Here is an 18,800-nt window from a genome sequence, read left to right as displayed (position 1 = left end):
CACACTGTGGCGGGACGGACGGAGGCACACTGTGCAGGGACGGGACAGATGGAGGTGCACTGTGACGGGACGGAGGGAGGTGCACTGTGGAGGGACCGGACGGATGGAGGTGCACTGTGGAGGGATGGGACGGACGGAGGTGCACTGTGGAGGGACGGGACGGACGGAGGCGCACTGTGGAGGGACGGGACGGATGGAGGCGCACTGTGGAGGGACGGGACGGACGAAGGCGCACTGTGGAGGGACTGGATGGATGGAGGAGCACTATGGAGGGACGGGACAGAGAGAGGCACACTGTGGAGGGACGGGACGGATGGAGGTGCACTGTGACGGGACGGAAGGAGGTGCACTGTGGAGGGAAGAGAAAAATGGAGAACTGTGGAGGGACGGGACAGAGGAAGGCGCACTGTGGAGGGACGGGACGGAGGGAGGCGCACTGTGGAGGGACGGGACGGATGGAGGTGCACTGTGGAGGGACGGGAAGGATGGAGGTGCACTGTGGAAGGATGGGACGGAGGGAGGCACACTGTGGAGGGATGGGACGGATGGAGGTGCACTGTGACGGGACGGAGGGAGGTGCACTGTGGAGGTACGGATGGAGGGAGGCACACTGTGGCGGGACGGACGGAGGCACACTGTGCAGGGACGGGACAGATGGAGGTGCACTGTGACAGGACGGAGGGAGGTGCACTGTGGAGGGAGAGGACGGATGGAGGTGCACTGTGGAGGGACGGGACGGACGGAGGCGCACTGTGGAGGGACGGGACAGGACGGACGAAGGCGCACTGTGGAGGGACGGAGGAGGTGCACTGTGGAGGGATGGGACGGACGGAGGCGCACTGTGGAGGGACGGGACGGACGAAGGCGCACTGTGGAGGGACGGGACGGATGGAGGCGCACTGTGGAGGGACGGGATGGACGAAGGCGCACTGTGGAGGGACGGGACGGACGGAGGCGCACTGTGGAGGGACGGGATGTATGGAGGGGCACTTTGGAGGGACGAGACGGACGGAGGCGCACTGTGGAGGGACGGGAAGGACGGAGGCACACTGTGGAGGGACGGGACGGACGGAGGCGCACTGTGGAGGGACGGGACGGACGGAGGCGCACTGTGGAGGGACGGATGAAGGTGTACTGTGGAAAGATGGGTCAAGGGGCACTGTGGAGGGAAGAGATAAATGGAGAACTGTGCAGGGACGGGACAAATGGAGGCGCACGGTGCAGGGACAGATGGAATCTGCATGATGGAGTTTGCACAATGGAGGGACGGGATGTAATGTATGGCGTTTGCACGATGGAGGGACGGACGGAGGTGCATGGCACGCACGCACGATGGAGGGAGGTGTGGCACCGGGGGTGGTGCTGGCAGCCGCTGAGGGCAGGGGTGGGATGGGTTTTCCTCCATACACACAGTAGCAAAGTCAGCTGTGAGACTTGAATGACGAGGCTTCCATGCTTCTTCTCCAGGGAGGGCGGGCACAGCTCATTCACGACCAGGAACTGACAGGCACACATGTAGCGGTTGTGTGCGGCAGCTGACAGACAGACGGGTGTATCTCCTGTCATGGACGCAGAGCCCGGAGCCGGGAGCTCAGCAGGAAGCTGCATGAAATAGGAGACAGCCAGGAACTGTGCCTGCACACTGCGGGGCCATGGACAAGGCGGCTCAGCAGCACAGCGGAGGGGGCAGCAGCAACAGCAGCAGCCGGAGCAGCAGCAGGGCCACCTCTGCAGGCTCCTCGCCCTCATCTGGTGCCCGGGGGCTGCTGGCAGGACCCGGGAGACTCAGCCAGCAGCAGGCTGTGGCACTGACAGCGGCCGGGAAGCTGGATGGAGGAAGAAGGGACCAGCAACAGAAACAAGTCCTCGAGGGGGTGCTGAGCAAGTACACCAACCTCATCCAGGGCTGGCAGAACAGGTAACTGGCACCGCACGAGTCTGCATAGTGCCCATGTGGGGGCATAGAGAAACCTCTGGCAATGGGCATGATCACAGTACCTTTGGATGTGGCCTTTTCCAAGGCATCATGGAGGTTACCTCAGTCTATGGCATTATGTTTGCTTCTGTTGGGAAAGTTCACATTTTGCAGCCACAGTATAATAACAGCTGTGCACTCAGGCACTATATGGCGGCGTATTTAGGAAACTTTCTGGAATAATTCAGAGCATTAAAGGGGTTGTCCAGTAAGAAGTTATCCCCTATCCGCAGGATAGGTGATTACTAGCAGATCGGAGTGGGACTGGCACCAATTAGCAGATCAGTGAACGTATAGCCTCGTTACAAGTTGGCGCAGATTGTTGTGCCGCAGAACGCCGTTCCTTTCATTCTTTATGGAGCGGAGGTTGTGGAGCGCCCGCCAGGGCCGTGGGGTACTCGGTACCGGGTCCGGTCTTAAAGGGGATGTCACGGTGGCTGCGACCCTGTCCGTGGCCCTGGGAGCCCAATTAAAGGGAAAGTCTTTTGGGGTTTTATGAATAAAGTCTATTGTTCGTGACGTCACCTGTGGTATTCGGTCAGTGGGACCGACGCTGCTTAAAGGGGTCCTCTGGGGTGATGGTGTGGCAGCTAGATGGTATAACTTCCCACAGGTAAGGAAGTATGTCCCCAGGGCTCCCACGGTGTGTGGCAAAGGTGGTGTATGCCGACGAATAATTGGAGGACACAGAGTTTGCAGTCCTTTACCTGGTTTACTGATGGTAGCAGTCCTCTGTCCAGGGTACCAGGTGTAGGGTAGCTGTAGTCTGGTCGGCTTGGAGGCAGTAAGGGATCCCACTTCAGGTGAGGTCCGTAAGCCTTTCCTACTTGCACCAGATGGCGAGGTCCCTGCGGCTTAAAGCTTGCTGACAGGGTCCTCTCTCTCCTGTCCTAAGACAGATGTCTGTACGATAGGCAGTTTGAGCCTGTTTATAGGATCTCTTAGATGACCCGGCTCTTAAGATCACTGCTTCACCTCAGACTTGATGCGGGCAATTGACATATAGTACTGTGCCCTCCGGTTCTGTCGTGCGTCCTGGAGAACAACACGACCTCGGGCTCCCGGTACCCGGCTTCTGCACTCTGGCTCCCAGGGTGTCCTTCCGCTGTTCCCCTCCTGAGCCCTTTCCTCCACTGTGTTTCTTCCCTCTAAGCTCCTTCACAATTCAACTCCTCTCGTTATCTCTCTTTCCAGAGGCTGCAGCTCCCTCGTGGCTGCTGGGCCTCTACGTCTGCTCCAGACGTCCTTCTCCTCCTTACCTCACTCCTCTATAACTGGCTGACTCCTCCAGTCCAGGAAACATAAAGTCCAAGGAAGCTCCCCTGAATCCGGGTCCTGAGCTCCCCCTCCTGACCTAGATTCAGATGTGTTGAATGTAAGTGCCATACCTGATAGAAAGAATCTCCCTTGCCTCCAAGCGTGACATCACCCTCCCCGAAGGGAAGGCAACATCACTGCAGCAACCGGCTACCTGGGGTGCTGCAGTTGCACACGGTTACTGCCACCATTGTAACAGGGATATAAGTGTCCTTTTCTCCTGATCGGCACAGACCCCCGTGGTCAGACCCCCACCGATTAACAAGTTATCTCTTTAACCTGACAACCACTTTAAAGCGGCTCACTACCATTATGGGATCATGTATAAAGAACATTTTCCAAGCACGCCGCTAACTTTTATACCACAAGGCTTATCTCCCACCATGAGGATCAGGTGCATTTTTCTGCTCAAATAAACGTAGTGTCTTCCGGTTATAGCAAAATGGATGGGATTTCTATCAGTTTTACGCCAACTGTGCTGTTTTTTTTATTTTTCAAGCCGCGGAAAAACACGTGCAGAACAATTTACAAATCCACAACAAGTCTTTTGTCTTGCGGTAAATATACGTTTTATTTGAAATTTTCCCCGCAGAGTTAAAATAAATGTGGAAAAGCTGCAGATTAAAAAAAAAAAAAGCCTATATGTTTTGATTGAATTTCCATAGTAGAAACACAGTAAAAGCACATGTAATCCATTCGTTACTTTATCAAAAAAGTTTTATTACAGCTAAGTATTAGGTAGTTTCCAAAACAAGGTCTTATTTAACCATGGCAAACCAAATAAAATCCTCAACGGAAGAAAACATGATAAAAAAGGAAATAGAAACCAAAACACACAAGTAATGTTAGTTTAATTGGGAGAGCATCAAATGTGCCCTGAATACTCATCATGGGGGAGAGAGGCTGTATGTGTGTATAATAAATAAAAAAAAATATATATATTATTCACATATAAAAGTCAATATTTCTGGTGGCTACAAGTGTCGTTTTATATACAGACCCCAAATATATCAATTACCAAGACTGTGACTGCAGGTTTTGGATGTGCTAACAGCCGTATGTGTGAACATGGAGTATATATAAAGGCAATCTACATGTTACATCACCAGATTAGTGGATATGTTCATTATGCTTCGCTTATATAGCGCTATGATATTCCGCAGCGCTTTACACACAGTATCATCACTGTCCCCATTGGGGCTCACAATCTAACTTACCTATCAGTATGTCTTTGGAATGAAAGAGGAAACTGACGCAAGCACGGGGAGAACATACAAACTCCTTGACAATGTCCTTGGTGGGATTTGAACCAGGACCCCAGTACTGCAAAGCAACAGGGCTAACCACTGAGCCACCCTGGATATATGGATGTAACAATCCCCTTGCAGATTTGCCCCCCCAAGTTTACACTTCAATTGGTTTTAAAGGGTATTCCCATCTCCAAGATCCTATACCAATATGTAGTAGGTGTAATAATAATAGAAGCAAATACCTCCAATTAGAAATATAGATAGTTCTTCAGATTTCCTGTCACATCATGCAGTAGCTTAGGTGTCCATAGTTATGATGACCACTAAGAGTTGTCTAACTGTCACCATATGATTGGTCATAACCATTGATACCTAAACTACGGCAATGCCTTGCATATGAGGTGATCAACATAGTGAATCTGAAGAACTATACTAAGTTTCTCATTGGAGGTATTTGCTACTATTATTAAGAGTACAAATACTACATCTTAAGATAGGATCTGGGAGATGGGTATTTCCCTTTAATCCCTTCACGACCTATGATGTATAGGTACATCATAGGTCATCTCTTTCACTTTGATGCATGCTTTGGCGCTAAGCCCACATGTTTTCAGGCACATGACTTCTGATCTGATTATATGCCCCTAACATCCGCGGGTGTAATTGTGATCCACTAGCGGCTGTCAATCTCAGCATCATTTAACTTGTACAAACCGGATGTGCATAACTAGCTCCACACATAGGTGCCCCCTGTCGCATGATAACGGGGTGCCGATGGGTTGGTATGACAACGCCCAATCTATCAAAACCTAAAAAGAAATAATATAATGGGAAATGGTGTAACGAGAAAAAAAAAATCAAAATGGCAGAAATATTTTTTTGTTTGTCCCTCAACATTGCAATAACGAGCGATCAAAACATCGTATCTACCCCAAAATGGTATCAATAAAAACGTCAGCTCAGCACACAAAAAGTAAGCCCTCACCCAGCCCCAGAGCCAAAAAAATGGAAATTCTACGGGTCTCGGAAAATGGCGCCATTTTTTCCCAAACTTTAGATTTTTTTTCACCACTTGAATAACAAAGAACCCGTACATGTTTGGTGTCTGCAAACTCGTAGTCACCTGGAGAATCATAAAGGCAGGTCAGTTTTAACATTTAATAAACATGGTAAAAATATAATAATAATTGTGAAATTGCACTTTTTTTGCAATTTCACAGCGCTTGGATGTTTTTTTTTTGTTTTGTTTTTTTTTTTACCATTTTCTTATACACTATGAGGTAAAATCAATGGTGTTGTTCAAAAGTACAACTTGTCCTCCTAGACCTCGCATGGTCGTATTGACTGAAAAATAAAAAATGGCTCTGGAAAGAAGGAAAGCAAAAAACAAAAATGCAAACAAGGGAAAATCCAAGATCGTGCAGGGGGTATTATGGACAGTCTGTTGTGTCCTGTAGCAAGGCCTTATTTATACTATCTGCATAAAAGTACCGTAATGCTCTCTGCCTGTGATTCTGGCTGCCATTCAAGCAAAAAAAAAAGTCCTATTATTCATATATTTTCACACAGAACTTCACACTTTCAGTGCAATTTTGCATCTAATCATAAACTTCAAACAAAGTTTATATGTGACTCCTGCATCTTTGTGCATTTACCGTAATTTTACCTGTTCACCAGGACACAAATCTCTGGGATTCTGGAACTATAGATTACAAACTTGCGTTACAGAGCTGATTAGGTGCAGTGGATGATGGCATATGCTACAACTCATCTCCTCAGCTTTTAGTAGGGGAAAAAAGCCATCCCTAAGGCCGGGATCACACATGCGAGAAATATGTCCGAGTCTCGCATGGTAATACCCGGCATTGCCGCCGTCACTCAGGAGCGGGCAGTGCAGCCGCATAGCAATACATGCAGCCGCACGCTCCGCTCCAGAGAGTGGCAATGCTGGGTATTACCATGCGAGACTCGGACATATTTCTCGCATGTGTGATCCCGGCCTAAGTTAGAGATCAACTCCCTCATAGGTAAGGGGGATGATAACATGAAGGAAAGTCCCTGCATTACTCTACATAATTTTGGGATCACTGGAGACTCTCTAGGAGTAGAGTGGACACTTTTGCCGGATCCGTTTTTTTCAAAATTCGCCGGATTGTGCCTGACGGCAAAAAACTGATGTGTGAAAGTAGCTTTAATCTATTTTTGAACTCTGATGGTGTGAGGAGCCAGCTTTTCAGCCACTTTTACACACACCCATGTAATTAGTGTAAGGGCTTTTTGGAAGTCTGATGGGTAGCAGCCCCTGCAGGAGAACTACCGAGCCCAGGAGAAGCAACTCTGCACCCCTGGAGATTGAGTTGTGCTAGTGGAGATCAAGGAAGTCAGCCGCTGCCTTTGCTGTGGTCGCTGTCGGGACTCCATCGAAAACTGTGGAGCCGCATTCAACATAGTGTCCTGCGCAGGGTGAATATATCTTCTATTATTTTAGCACCAAGGCTCATAGAAAAAGTTAATAATAGAACCCCTTTAATTATATTTTCCCATATACTGGATATGCTGCAGATTATTCCATGTCAATTTGGAAGCTGAAAATCTATGGTGTGGGTGAATCCAAAAAAAGGAGGCAGCACCCCAATAGTAGTGGAAAAAGCAGGAGCTTCTTTTATTAGCCCATCTCAGCAAAGTTTCTGTTCTGGTAGATGTGAACCTTTTTCAAGCAGATTTTACCAGATCTCATCCACACGCTGTTGGACATAAATTAAAAGGAATCTGTCACCTCATATTTCGTATCTAAGCTTCGGCCACCGCCATTTGGGGCTTATGTACAGCGTTCTGTAATGCTGTATATAAGCCCCCTGATGTAGCCTGAAAGATAAGAAAAACAAGTTATATTATACTCACCTGGGGGGGCGGTCCCGGTTTTGTTCTGGTCCGATTGGCGTCGAAGTCTGGGTCCAATGCCTCCCATCTTCATACGATGACGTCCTCTTCTTTGCTTCCTGCCGCAGCTCCTGCGCAGGCGTACTTTATCTGCCCTGTTGAGGGCAGAGCAAAGTACTGCAGTGCGGAGGGAAAGGTCAGAGAGGCCTGGCGCCTACACACTGCAGTACTTTGCTCTGCCCTCAACAGGCCCGATAAAGTACGCCTGCGCAGGAGCTGCGGCAGGAAGCAAAGAAGAGGACATCATCGTATGAAGATAGTAGTCGCCGGACCTTGGTGAGTATAATCTAACTTGTTTTTCTTATTTTGGAGATTACATCGGGGGCTTATCTACAGCATTATGTAATGCTGTAGATAAGCCCCTGATGGCGGTGACCACAGTTTATATACGAAATATGAGGTGACAGATTCTCTTTAACAAAACGTTACCTATAACGCAAGTTTTAAATTTGAAGTCTTGTTCATTTCTATTGTGGATTTTCACTGCAGATTTCACTATCTTGGGGTAAACTCTACATGTAAAATATGGGGATTTCCTCCTGAATTTCTCTTCACATTACACTATACTATTTGTGAATGAAGTCTGGTAGGTTTAAAATTAGGGGGTGGTACTTATTAAAGGGGTTGTCTGGGACAAACATATCAGTGACCTAGCCTATAGAAATCAGTGGGGGGTTCAACGCACGAGATTCTCACTGATCATCTGTCATCCGCATCTGGCAGTGATCAGGTGTAAGCATTGTACATGGAGGAACGCAGCAGTCCCGTACACAGTTAAGTGGCTGTGTCGCGTCTGGGTACAGAGATCATCTCACATATAAGTGCTGGATGCTAGTCAATACGTTAGTCATGGACAACCTCTTTAAGAGATCAGTGAGAAGAGGGGAAAGGCCCTGAGCAACCTGCTGGACAGTCAGATTTCATTATTAATTATGTATGAGGATATTGCAGTCAGTATTTTACCTTTGCAGGAAAATTAGATAAAATATGTTTGTTGGGAAATGCGTGTGGTTTTATAAAATCACTCAGAAGACTTTTAGATTGTGTGAGATGTTAAAAGGTTTACAGTCCAGAGGCAGAAAACTTACATGAAGAAATAAACTTTCCATGATAACCAAGCAGTTTCTGCGCTTTACTGGCAATGCAGCTAAAACCAGGATCTAAAATGTATTTGTCACGTCAGACATTTGGCAGTCAATTAAAGGAATAGCAGGTTATTGTGGCCAGGACCCTCGAGGTAAGGGCTGCGCAGAGATTACACTAGAGATCTAGAAAGCCGGTGACACAACCTGATGTAGCTGTGCAAACACTTTGGACATGGAGTGTAGACGTTTTTGCACGGCTAGGGAGCAGCTTTGGACAGGTCACGATGGAATTTTTTTTTTTACTAATATTGCAGCAATGTAACTTGAAGATCATGGCCTCCAAAATTGCCATCTGCAAAATAACCAGTGGCCTCCTAACTATCACCTGACTTTGAAAGTATCAATCTTTTCATATGGGCCAAGGGGACTTTTGGGACTCCAGGGCCCACGGGCGACTTCAATCTCTGCCCCCTTTTAGTTATACCCTTGCTAATGCAGTTTTGTAATATTATACCTTTTATATTGAGTTTTTGAGGTGAAAACAGGAATATGAGTCAAAGTGCAATAAAGTTGCACTGGGCAGCATACGGTAGGTCAGGACCTTAGCCCTAGGCGATCTAATTTCAGTCGCTGTTCTGCCCGTGTGGGCAGTGTGCCAGTGAACATGAATGATTTTCCTTGTGGACTGACCATCCAGTTTCAATTGTACTGGCACAAATCAAGGAGTACTCTAAGCATGCAGGTACTATAGGCAGAGCTGGGGGCCTGATTAGATCCCTGTGTCAGGACTCTGAACGTTTTTTACCTTTTGTGCATTACTGCCCTCTTCCAAGATGGCGTCTTTGGTCTCATGTGCACTTCCTGCTATAATGTGTCTTCTCATGTGTCTTCCTGCTATAAAACTCCACCCCAGCCTTCAGTGTGTGCTAGAGTATTCTGCCTTGCATCCAGCTCCTGACTTCTGATTACTCCCTGGCTATATACCTGCTCCTGTGAACCTGTGTGGTGATCCTGCTAGTCGGCTCTGAGTTCCTGCTGCATACACAAGTTTCCAGTAATCCTCCTTCATCTGCTGCTCCTGTTTACTTCATCTGCATTTGCTGGACATGTAAGCTGCTGCTGCTTTGCTATAACCTGAGTCTATTAACCAGACCTCCCTGGTTGAGCTAAGATATGATTTGAACTGCCTAATAAGCATATCTATCTGTGCCTGGACTAAGACAAGGATTTATTCGTGTCAAGTATCCTCAAGAATAACTGTGCTTCATAGACTTTCTGCTTGATTGCATTTTTCTCTGAAGTCTGCTAAGCTGCGTTTATTATTTGCACCAAGTGTTGTGGACTTGAGTTTCTCTCTGCACCTGTTTGAATCACCGTGTGATAATATAGACTTTACCACTTATAAAACTGTGTCCTGTAGTTGTCTTGTTCCACGCAAAGAGTCTCCTGAGTTATCCCCTATAACTATTACACCCTGATGCCATTGTAACCCGTTGGAGTCATGTGTGTGGCTTACACTCCTTAGATGACATGGTCGCTAGATGCTTCCACATCTTAAGGTTTAGCTAGTGGTTCCTACCTGACTGATACAACTGGAGCTCAGCTGTCACTCAACACAAAGGTAATTATCCAATTGACTGTGGGATTGGCGCAGATTTCTAGTTCGGAATCCGTGATGAAGCCCATGTCAAATCTGAGATGTGAACAGGGCCTACACAGAGTGCACTATAGCTATATGACTGGCTACCTTTGGCAATGAGGCCAAATCTCCATCTGTAGCACTGGCTGCTTGCTACACAGGGACAGGACTCCTTTATTGGTTCCCCATGCATAATTGATTATTATTTTGTGAATGTATTTCTATTCGAAGCAGCTTGTTAATCATTTAACAGACATAATGGGATGGTAAATAATGTATTAGGGCGCACCCATGAACCCTATTTTAGATACTGGTTCAAATCTGGACACCCTCGCTCCATAAAACGGTGAACATGTCGTTCTGCAGATTGTATTATTTGTGATACTTGAATTCTTTTCACATTTATCAAAGTTAATAACCATCACCAAGAAGTGACCTGAAGATCTTGGATGAAGAAATAAACTTGAAACTCACTGGGCTCTGAATCTGTATTATTTACTGATGTATCAGGTATATAGTTGCCATTTTAGAGCTGTACCCCTCGCCAATACCCTGATACACTTATGCCCATTATTCTTTTTTTGTTAAAGGGAACTTTTAGGTGGGTTTGGGGAGCAAGAACAACATCTTGACAATATTTTATATTCCTAAACCCTAAAACTTGCACTTAATAAATAATCCTTACTTCGAGATCGCTTAAGTTCTCTAAAGTGAGCAGAGATTTCTTGCACACAATCTATTCCCCACAAGTTGTCCCTCTCTGTGGTCCTTCATTACCTACTCTAATTCTAAAACTCTGGGCAAAACCATCAATGAAAAAGACCTGGGTATATGGGTGGATGACAAACTCATATTCAGTGGCCAGTGTCAGACAGCTGCTACAAAGGCAAATAAAATAATGGGATGTATTAAAAGAGGCATAGATGCTCATGAGGAGAACATAATTTTACCTCTATACAAGTCACTAGTTCGACCACACTTAGAATACTGTGCACAGTTCTGGTCTCCGGTGTATAAGAAAGACGTAGCTGAACTGGAGCGGGTGCAGAGAAGAGCGACCAAGGTTATTAGAGGACTGGGGGGTCTGCAATACCAAGATAGGTTATTACACTTGGGGCTATTTAGTTTGGAAAAACGAAGACTAAGGGGTGATCTTATTTTAATGTATTAATATATGAGGGGACAGTACAAAGACCTTTCTGATGATCTTTTTAATCATAGACCTGAGACAGGGACAAGGGGGCATCCTCTACGTCTGGAGGAAAGAAGGTTTAAGCATAATAACAGACGCGGATTCTTTACTGTAAGAGCAGTGAGACTATGGAACTCTCTGCCGTATGATGTTGTAATGAGTGATTCATTAATTAAATTTAAGAGGGGACTGGATACCTTTCTGGAAAAGTATAATGTTACAGGGTATATACACTAGATTCCTTGATAAGGCGTCGATCCAGGGAACTAGTCTGATTGCCGTATGTGGAGTCGGGAAGGAATTTTTTTCCCCATGGTGGAGTTACTCTTTGCCACATGGGTTTTTTTTGCCTTCCTCTGGATCAACATGTTAGGGCATGTTAGGTTAGGCTATGGGTTGAACTAGATGGACTTACAGTCTTCCTTCAACCTTAATAACTATGTAACTATATGTATATAGTGGGCTCTACAACCCACTCAGGGCCTGCAAACAGTAACTACAAGAAAGAGCAGGCTGCCCTTAAAGGGAACCTGTCGGACGATTAAGGCTGCTGAAACTGCAGAATATGAATCTTATACTGGTTGCATGGTTGTTACCAAGTATATTATTCCATATTTTCAGAGTACTTGAACTCCTTCACAACCTTAGGATTTACCATTTCTGCATTATTGGTTTTTGCTGCTTTCTTCCCAGAGCCATAACTTTTTTATTTTTCCATTAATATGGCCATTTTCTGGCCTTGTTTTTTGTGGGAAGAGTTGTATTTTTGAACAACACCATTGATTTTACCATATAGTGTACTGTAGAATCCGAAAAATATTCCAAGTGCGGTGAAATTACAAAAAAAGTGCAATTCTACAGTTTTTTTTTTTAAAACTACTTATATACTCGAGTATAAGCCGACCCGAGTATAAGCCGACCCCCCTAATTTTGCCACAAAAAACTGGGAAAACTTAATGACTCGAGTATAAGCCTAGGGTGGAAAATGCAGCAGCTATCGGTAAATTTAAAAAGTAAAAATAGATACCAATAAAAGTAAAATTAATTGAGACATCAGTAGGTTAAGTGTTTTTGAATATCCATATTGAATCAGGAGCCCCATATAATGCTCCATAAAGTTTGATGGGCCCCATTAGATGCTCCATATTAAAATATGCCCCATATAATCCTGCATAAAGGGTAATAAGGGCACCGATGCTCCATAGAGATATTTGCCCTATATAGTGCTGCACAAAAGTTATGGCCCCATAAGATGCTCCATACAGACACTTGCCCCATATAATGCTGCACAAACGTTATGGCCCCATAAGATCATCCATACAGTCACTTGCCCCATATAGTGCTGCACAAGTGTTATGGCCCCATAAGATGCTCCGTACAGTCACTGCCCCTTATAGTGCTGCACAATCGTTATGGCCCCATAAGATGCTCCGTACAGTCACTTGCCCCATATAATGCTGCACAAACGTTATGGCCCCATACAGATGCTCCGTACAGTCACTGCCCCTTATAGTGCTGCACAATCGTTATGGCCCCATACAGATGCTCCGTACAGTCACTGCCCCTTAAAGTGCTGGACAATCGTTATGGCCCCATAAGATGCTCCATACAGTCACTGCCCCTTATAGTGCTGCACAAGCGTTATGGCCCCATAAGATGCTCCGTGCAATCACTTGCCCCATTATAATGCTGCACAAGCGTTATGGCCCCATAAGATGCTCCGTACAGTCACTGCCCCTTATAGTGCTGCACAATCGTTATGGCCCCACTCAGGACCCCCGGCACTTTCAATATTTACCTGCTCCTCATGCGGCTCCGTCTTTAGCACTGAAGTTCAGCAGAGGGCGCGCACTGACTACGTCACCGCTCCCTCTGACCTGAGCGTCACAGCCAGAGGACGCTGTTGACGGAGCCGCACCGGAACGAGGAGCGGTAAATATCGCGCAGCGCTGTATACTCACCTACTGCTGGCTCAGGCCCTGCGCGTCCCTGCTTCTTCCAGCGCTGCATCTTCTTCCTGTATTGAGCTGTCACAGTTACCACTCATTACCAAAATGAATATGCGGCTCCACCTCTATGGGAGGTGGAGCCGCATATTCATTACGGTAATGAGCGGGACCATGTGACCGCTCAGTACAGGAAGAATATGCAGCGCTGGAAGAAGCAGGGACGAGCAGGGACCGTGCCAGCAGTAGGTGAGTATAATTAGATAGCCCCCCCTCCCCTGCCGACCCCCGGGTATGACTCGAGTATAAGCCGAGAGGGGGACTTTCAGCCCAAAAAAATAGGCTGAAAATCTCGGCTTATACTCGAGTATATACGGTAGGTTCACAAATGCTAAAACTGACCTGCCATTATGATTCTCCAGGTCATTAAGGGTATGTGCAAACGTGGCAGATTTGCCTGTGGAATTTTCTGCGCAGATTCTCCATCTCTTGGCAGAAAACGCAGGTAAAAATCCGTGCAGATTTGATGCGGGGTTTCATGCAGATTTGTATGCATTTTTGAAAGCTAAATAAAAATCTGTTATTGAACAAAAAAAAGAATTGTGATGTCTTTTCTTGTCCAACTTCTATATTTACATACCCCATTGAAGAATAATGTTTACACACACAGAAAGATAGATGATGGATAAATCTATAGATAGATAGATGATTGATAGATAATAGATAGATCTATAGATAAATCTATCCATCTAGCTATAGATATATCTAACGATAGATATATCTATCAATAGATAAAATGGTACATAAAGAGTTAATTAAAGACACACACACACACAAAATCTGCGTTAGGCCTGGGTCACACTTGCGAGGAACTTGCACGAGTCTCGCATCAATATAATGTAGATTGTGAGCCCCATCAGGGACAGTGATGATAATGCCTGTAAAGCGCTGCGTAATATGTTAGTGCTATTTAAAAATAAAGATTATTATTTCATTATCAATACCCGGCACTGCTGCTGGCACTTGGGACCGGAGCGTTCGGCTACATAGAAATACATGCAGCCACTCGCTCCGGTCCCGAGTGTCGGCGGCAGTGGCGGGTATTGATGAAAGAGACTCGTGTGAGTTTTTCAGAAGTGTGACCCCGGCCTTAAACGCAATATCTGTTTAATTTATAAAAAAAAATGGCGTGGGCTCCCACACAGTTTTCTGCACTAGAGAGGGAAAGCCAGCGACTAGGGGTCGATGTTTATAGCCTGGGAAGGGTTTAATACCCATGGCTCTTCCCAGGCTATGAATATCAGCCTGCAGCTGTATATTTAGCCTTTACTGGCTATTAAAATAGGAAGAACCTCCAAAAAACAATGTGGGGTCCTCCTATAGTTAATAGCCAGAAAAGGCTATGCAGACAGCTGCGGGCTGATATTGATAGCCGAGGAAGGGACCATGGATATTGCCCCTCCCTCGGCTATAAACACCAGCACTCAGCCGCCCCAGAAATGGTGCATCTGTAAGATGCGGCAACTCCGGCACTTAGCCTCTCTCTTCCCACTGCCCTGTAGTGGTGGCATATGCGGTGATAGGGGGTTAATGTCACCTTTTGAATTGTAAGGTGACATCAAGCCGACTTAGTAATGGAGAGGCATCAATAAGACACCTATCCATTACTAATCCTATAGTTGTTAATGGGTTAAATAAACACACACATGCAGAATAAAGTATTTTAATGAAATAAAACACCTCCGAGTTTTGCCATCTTTATTTTTCTGCCAATCCATGCGACACCCTTGATCTCCTGCAAAAAAAATAAATAAATAATAAACCAACACAAATACTCCCTGGTCCGACACAGTCTATTTAATAATGAGTGTCCCACGACGATCTCCCCTATAGAGCTGTCACATCAGGAGATGTGACTGCTCTATAGGCCTCCAGTGACACACTGATGGGAGACAATGGCTCCTGCAGTGTTATCACTGAAAGGTAAATGGCCTCTCACTTTACGGCACTGCTGCATGAGAATTTTCCCACGCAGCGGTGCCACAAATGTCAGTATGAACTATACTGTACTCACAGCGGCAGAGCGATACAGTGCGGAAGGATACCTTCCGTCACTGTATCCCGGAGCCCCTGGAGAGCAGTCGCATCTGCCGATGTGAGAGAAAATACCGTGTGCATAGCTACAATGTGGTGCCTAGACTAGGTTCCCAAACCGTCAATTTAAGTAAAAAGAAGTCTAGCACTCAACTTCAGCAGCGAAAGATTACCGTACATTTATTTGTAGCACTTGAAACGCTTCAGTCCATAGGGACTTTCATCAGTCACGTGCCAATCCTATCCAGTAGGGCAGAGTTCATGGGGAAGAAAGGGTTACAGGGAATGTGCAAAAGCGCCGCCACACCTTGGGGCAAAAATGGTAGATGTAGTTAGAGCTTAGATAGAGTGCTAATGTGGTGGGGCGATGGCCACAATCCCGGATAGAGCACCCACAGGCTGTTAAAGCCGGTAAGTGAGGTGAAGGGCACAGCCTCCAGACACGGAATCCACCGCTAGTCTGCCGATGTGACAGCTCTCGACGGGAGATCATCTTGGGACACTTGTTATTAAATGGATTACATCGGATCAGGGAGTATACTGTTGGTTTATTATTTTACAGGTGATCGAGGGCTTCGGGGATTAGCTGTATGGTGAGTATGTACTGTATGTTGTATGTACTGTATGTGTATATGTATGTACTGTATGTATATGTGGGTTTTGTTTTTTTTTTTCACACTTGAACACAGTAGCCGGATGATGGGACTACTTTTGTCCAATACTCTGACTAGCTGTCACTGTAGTCCCATCGGACAATGCCTGCCTACACACACACACACACACAGCCCCGCTCGTCTTTTCTGCACACAGTCTCCGCCCACACACATAGTCTCCGCCCACACACTTGTCCCCCTCCCGATCTGCAGCATTTCTCACAGACACATCCACAGCAAATCTGCAGATCTTTTTTAATCCTGCGGTTTTGCTGCGGATTGGCCTGACACAATGGAGGTCAATGGATGCAGAAACGCTGCAGATCTGCAAAAAGAATTGACATGCTGGGGGAAAAAAAGCTACGATCCTGTGCGTTTTTTTTCCGCCACATGTGTACACCAAGTGTCAATTTCACAGTGACTAACATAGCTTGTGCACTACACTGCGGATGTGATGCAATTCCACGCGTCCAAAAGCGCTGCGGATCCACATCAAAATCCGCAACGTGTGCACATAGCCTACGAGTTTGCATATAGCAAACATATCTTGGTTCTTTACGTTTGTTAAAAAAAAACAAACAAAAAAAACGCCATTTTCAGAGTCCCGTAGCGTAATTCTAGTTTTTTTATTTTTTATTCTCATTGCGCCGTTTACCGATCAGATTATTTTCATATTTTGATCGGGCTTTTCTAAAAGATACCAAATATTTGTTTTGGGTTTTTTATTTTGAATTTGGCGAAGTGGGGGTGATCAGCTTTTTGCTGTGATCATCCGATTGCTTGCGCTACACATAGCAGGGCTTCAGTCCTTTCCGGGGATCCACTACACATTAGACTGTTGGCCGAATCTGTCGATATCGTTGGGTTTGGCTGACATTCGTGTTTATGGGTTTAAAGTGTAGCCTTTTAATGGACTGCATAGTATCCCTATTCAAACCATAGTGGTAGATTGTGGGTCTTACGACCAGACCTGTATTAGCAGCCATGGTGAGTACTGGAGCAACTTGCAGTCCGTGAAGATGGCTGCTTTAACAGGCAGCAATGCTTCACAAAGAGAAGATTACCTTTTGTACCTGTTATACCTATAAATTGTTTCATAAAACTACTATATATCTCCAACACATTTGTTAAAATCAAACTTCACTTTCCAGAATCCAACTCTGGCTAGCACCGATGTGAGGCAACGCGGCTCTGTGACATTATTACTGGCCTTGGCGAAATTTATTATTGGCTCCTTTTGTAGGGGAATTGTCTTCGCTCCTTGACTTGCTTACTCATATATCCTACTTCCCTGTTGGAAAACTTGGGATTAAACCTGCTATTCCTCTGGACAAGTTTATCTTGTGCTATTTTTTTACCATTGACTCCAACTCTCTGGTTCTGACAGGGTAACTGACATCTTGTCCCTTAACTCGCCCCGCCAACCAGCAGCAAATACTCGATGCAACCTCTGTGCATAGGCCAAATTCCCGTACTGAGGTAAAGGTGTGAATACTATAGTGCCCTATACCTCTGCCAGGTTGAATGGTTTACCCAAAATCTGGCAGTGGCTGCCTTTTTCAGTTGTAGTATTTGTTACATGAACATAAAATGGACAGTCCCTGTAAGCAGTGGCACATGAGTGAGTGACCTTCCTGTATAAATTAACGTGGCCATTTTGTATTATCTTTTCTGGTTAGAACACGGTTACCCTGATGGTATTGGTTTTATTTTATGAATACTTTGCAGGTATTACAAATCAATCAAATGAAGTTGTGCATTCGTCCAGAAGAATCCCACGGAGATCCTGCCCAACATCATCCCCCACTAATTACTGTGCCGCTGCTTTCTGGCGTAAATAAGTGTCCGTTTAGCATGGACCTTGGTGTTATGCCATGAAGTTTCCTCTGATGAAATATCTATGACAGTCACATTTCCTTCTCATAAGCTCTGGAAATTTGAGTTGTGTGATCTAATTCTAGCTGTAGTTTCTGCCTTAGAACAAATTAATATTCGGGTTGTTATCCATTAGTGTTATAACGATTGCATACCATGTCTATTTTTATGTCTCAATTCATCTTTGGCTATAGAGTTGAACGTATATCTGAGTAAGAAAGAAACAGGAAAGTATCCAGACATCTAGGCTTCATCACTTTTCTGACAAAATCACAAAATATATGGATTGTTTTTTTTTGTGTGAGGGACAGTAGCATCATATTAAAGGGAACCTGTCAGCAGGTTCTTAGACCCGAAACTAACATCAGCTATGTACAGTAAAGTCCCTGTAATGTTGATTACATCCATACCTTTAGTTTTATAAGGCCGCATCTCCATTTTATAGAAATTAATCTGCAAATTTTTATGCAAATGAGCCACAAGTGCAAGGTCTTAACCCACAATTATAGCTCCTACGCTTCCCCACCCGAGATTTCACACAACCGGCATCATTCCTGAGAGCGGCACATGAGCATAGCTATAGTGAGGCTTTTGAATGCCCTCACAGCCGTACTGCCCCATATCGCGAGTGAGGGAGCATGTCACAGAGAAGTCTTCTGATATATGCATCATTTGAAGTCCCACATCACAGATCGGTCAGCAGCGGGCAACAAACACAGCTCTGCTGTGCTCTCCACTGCCTAGTACCAATACTTACAAGCTTTGTTGTGGAGAACCGCAGGAGAGCTGAGCTCTGCTAGAAACCAGCTAACAATGATGTAAAAACACATAGGT

General features: G+C 45.6%; 1 protein-coding gene across 2 annotated transcripts in view; it reads left to right on the top strand.

Moving 5' to 3' along the window:
- The first annotated feature begins 1,402 nt into the window (after positions 1-1,402).
- Positions 1,403-18,800, top strand: part of OSBPL10 (oxysterol binding protein like 10) — a 560,435-nt gene continuing 543,037 nt past the window's right edge. For both annotated transcript variants that reach the window (XM_077268966.1, XM_077268965.1), the window contains exon 1: positions 1,403-1,918. In XM_077268966.1, coding sequence (XP_077125081.1) covers positions 1,653-1,918 — 266 coding nt within the window. In that variant the 5' untranslated portion in view covers positions 1,403-1,652. The remainder of the gene's footprint in view (positions 1,919-18,800) is intronic.

Source organism: Ranitomeya variabilis, chromosome 6, assembly GCF_051348905.1.
Source record: "Ranitomeya variabilis isolate aRanVar5 chromosome 6, aRanVar5.hap1, whole genome shotgun sequence".
In the NCBI taxonomy this organism is placed as follows: Eukaryota; Metazoa; Chordata; class Amphibia; order Anura; family Dendrobatidae; genus Ranitomeya; species Ranitomeya variabilis.
This window is presented reverse-complemented; position numbering and strand designations above follow the sequence as displayed.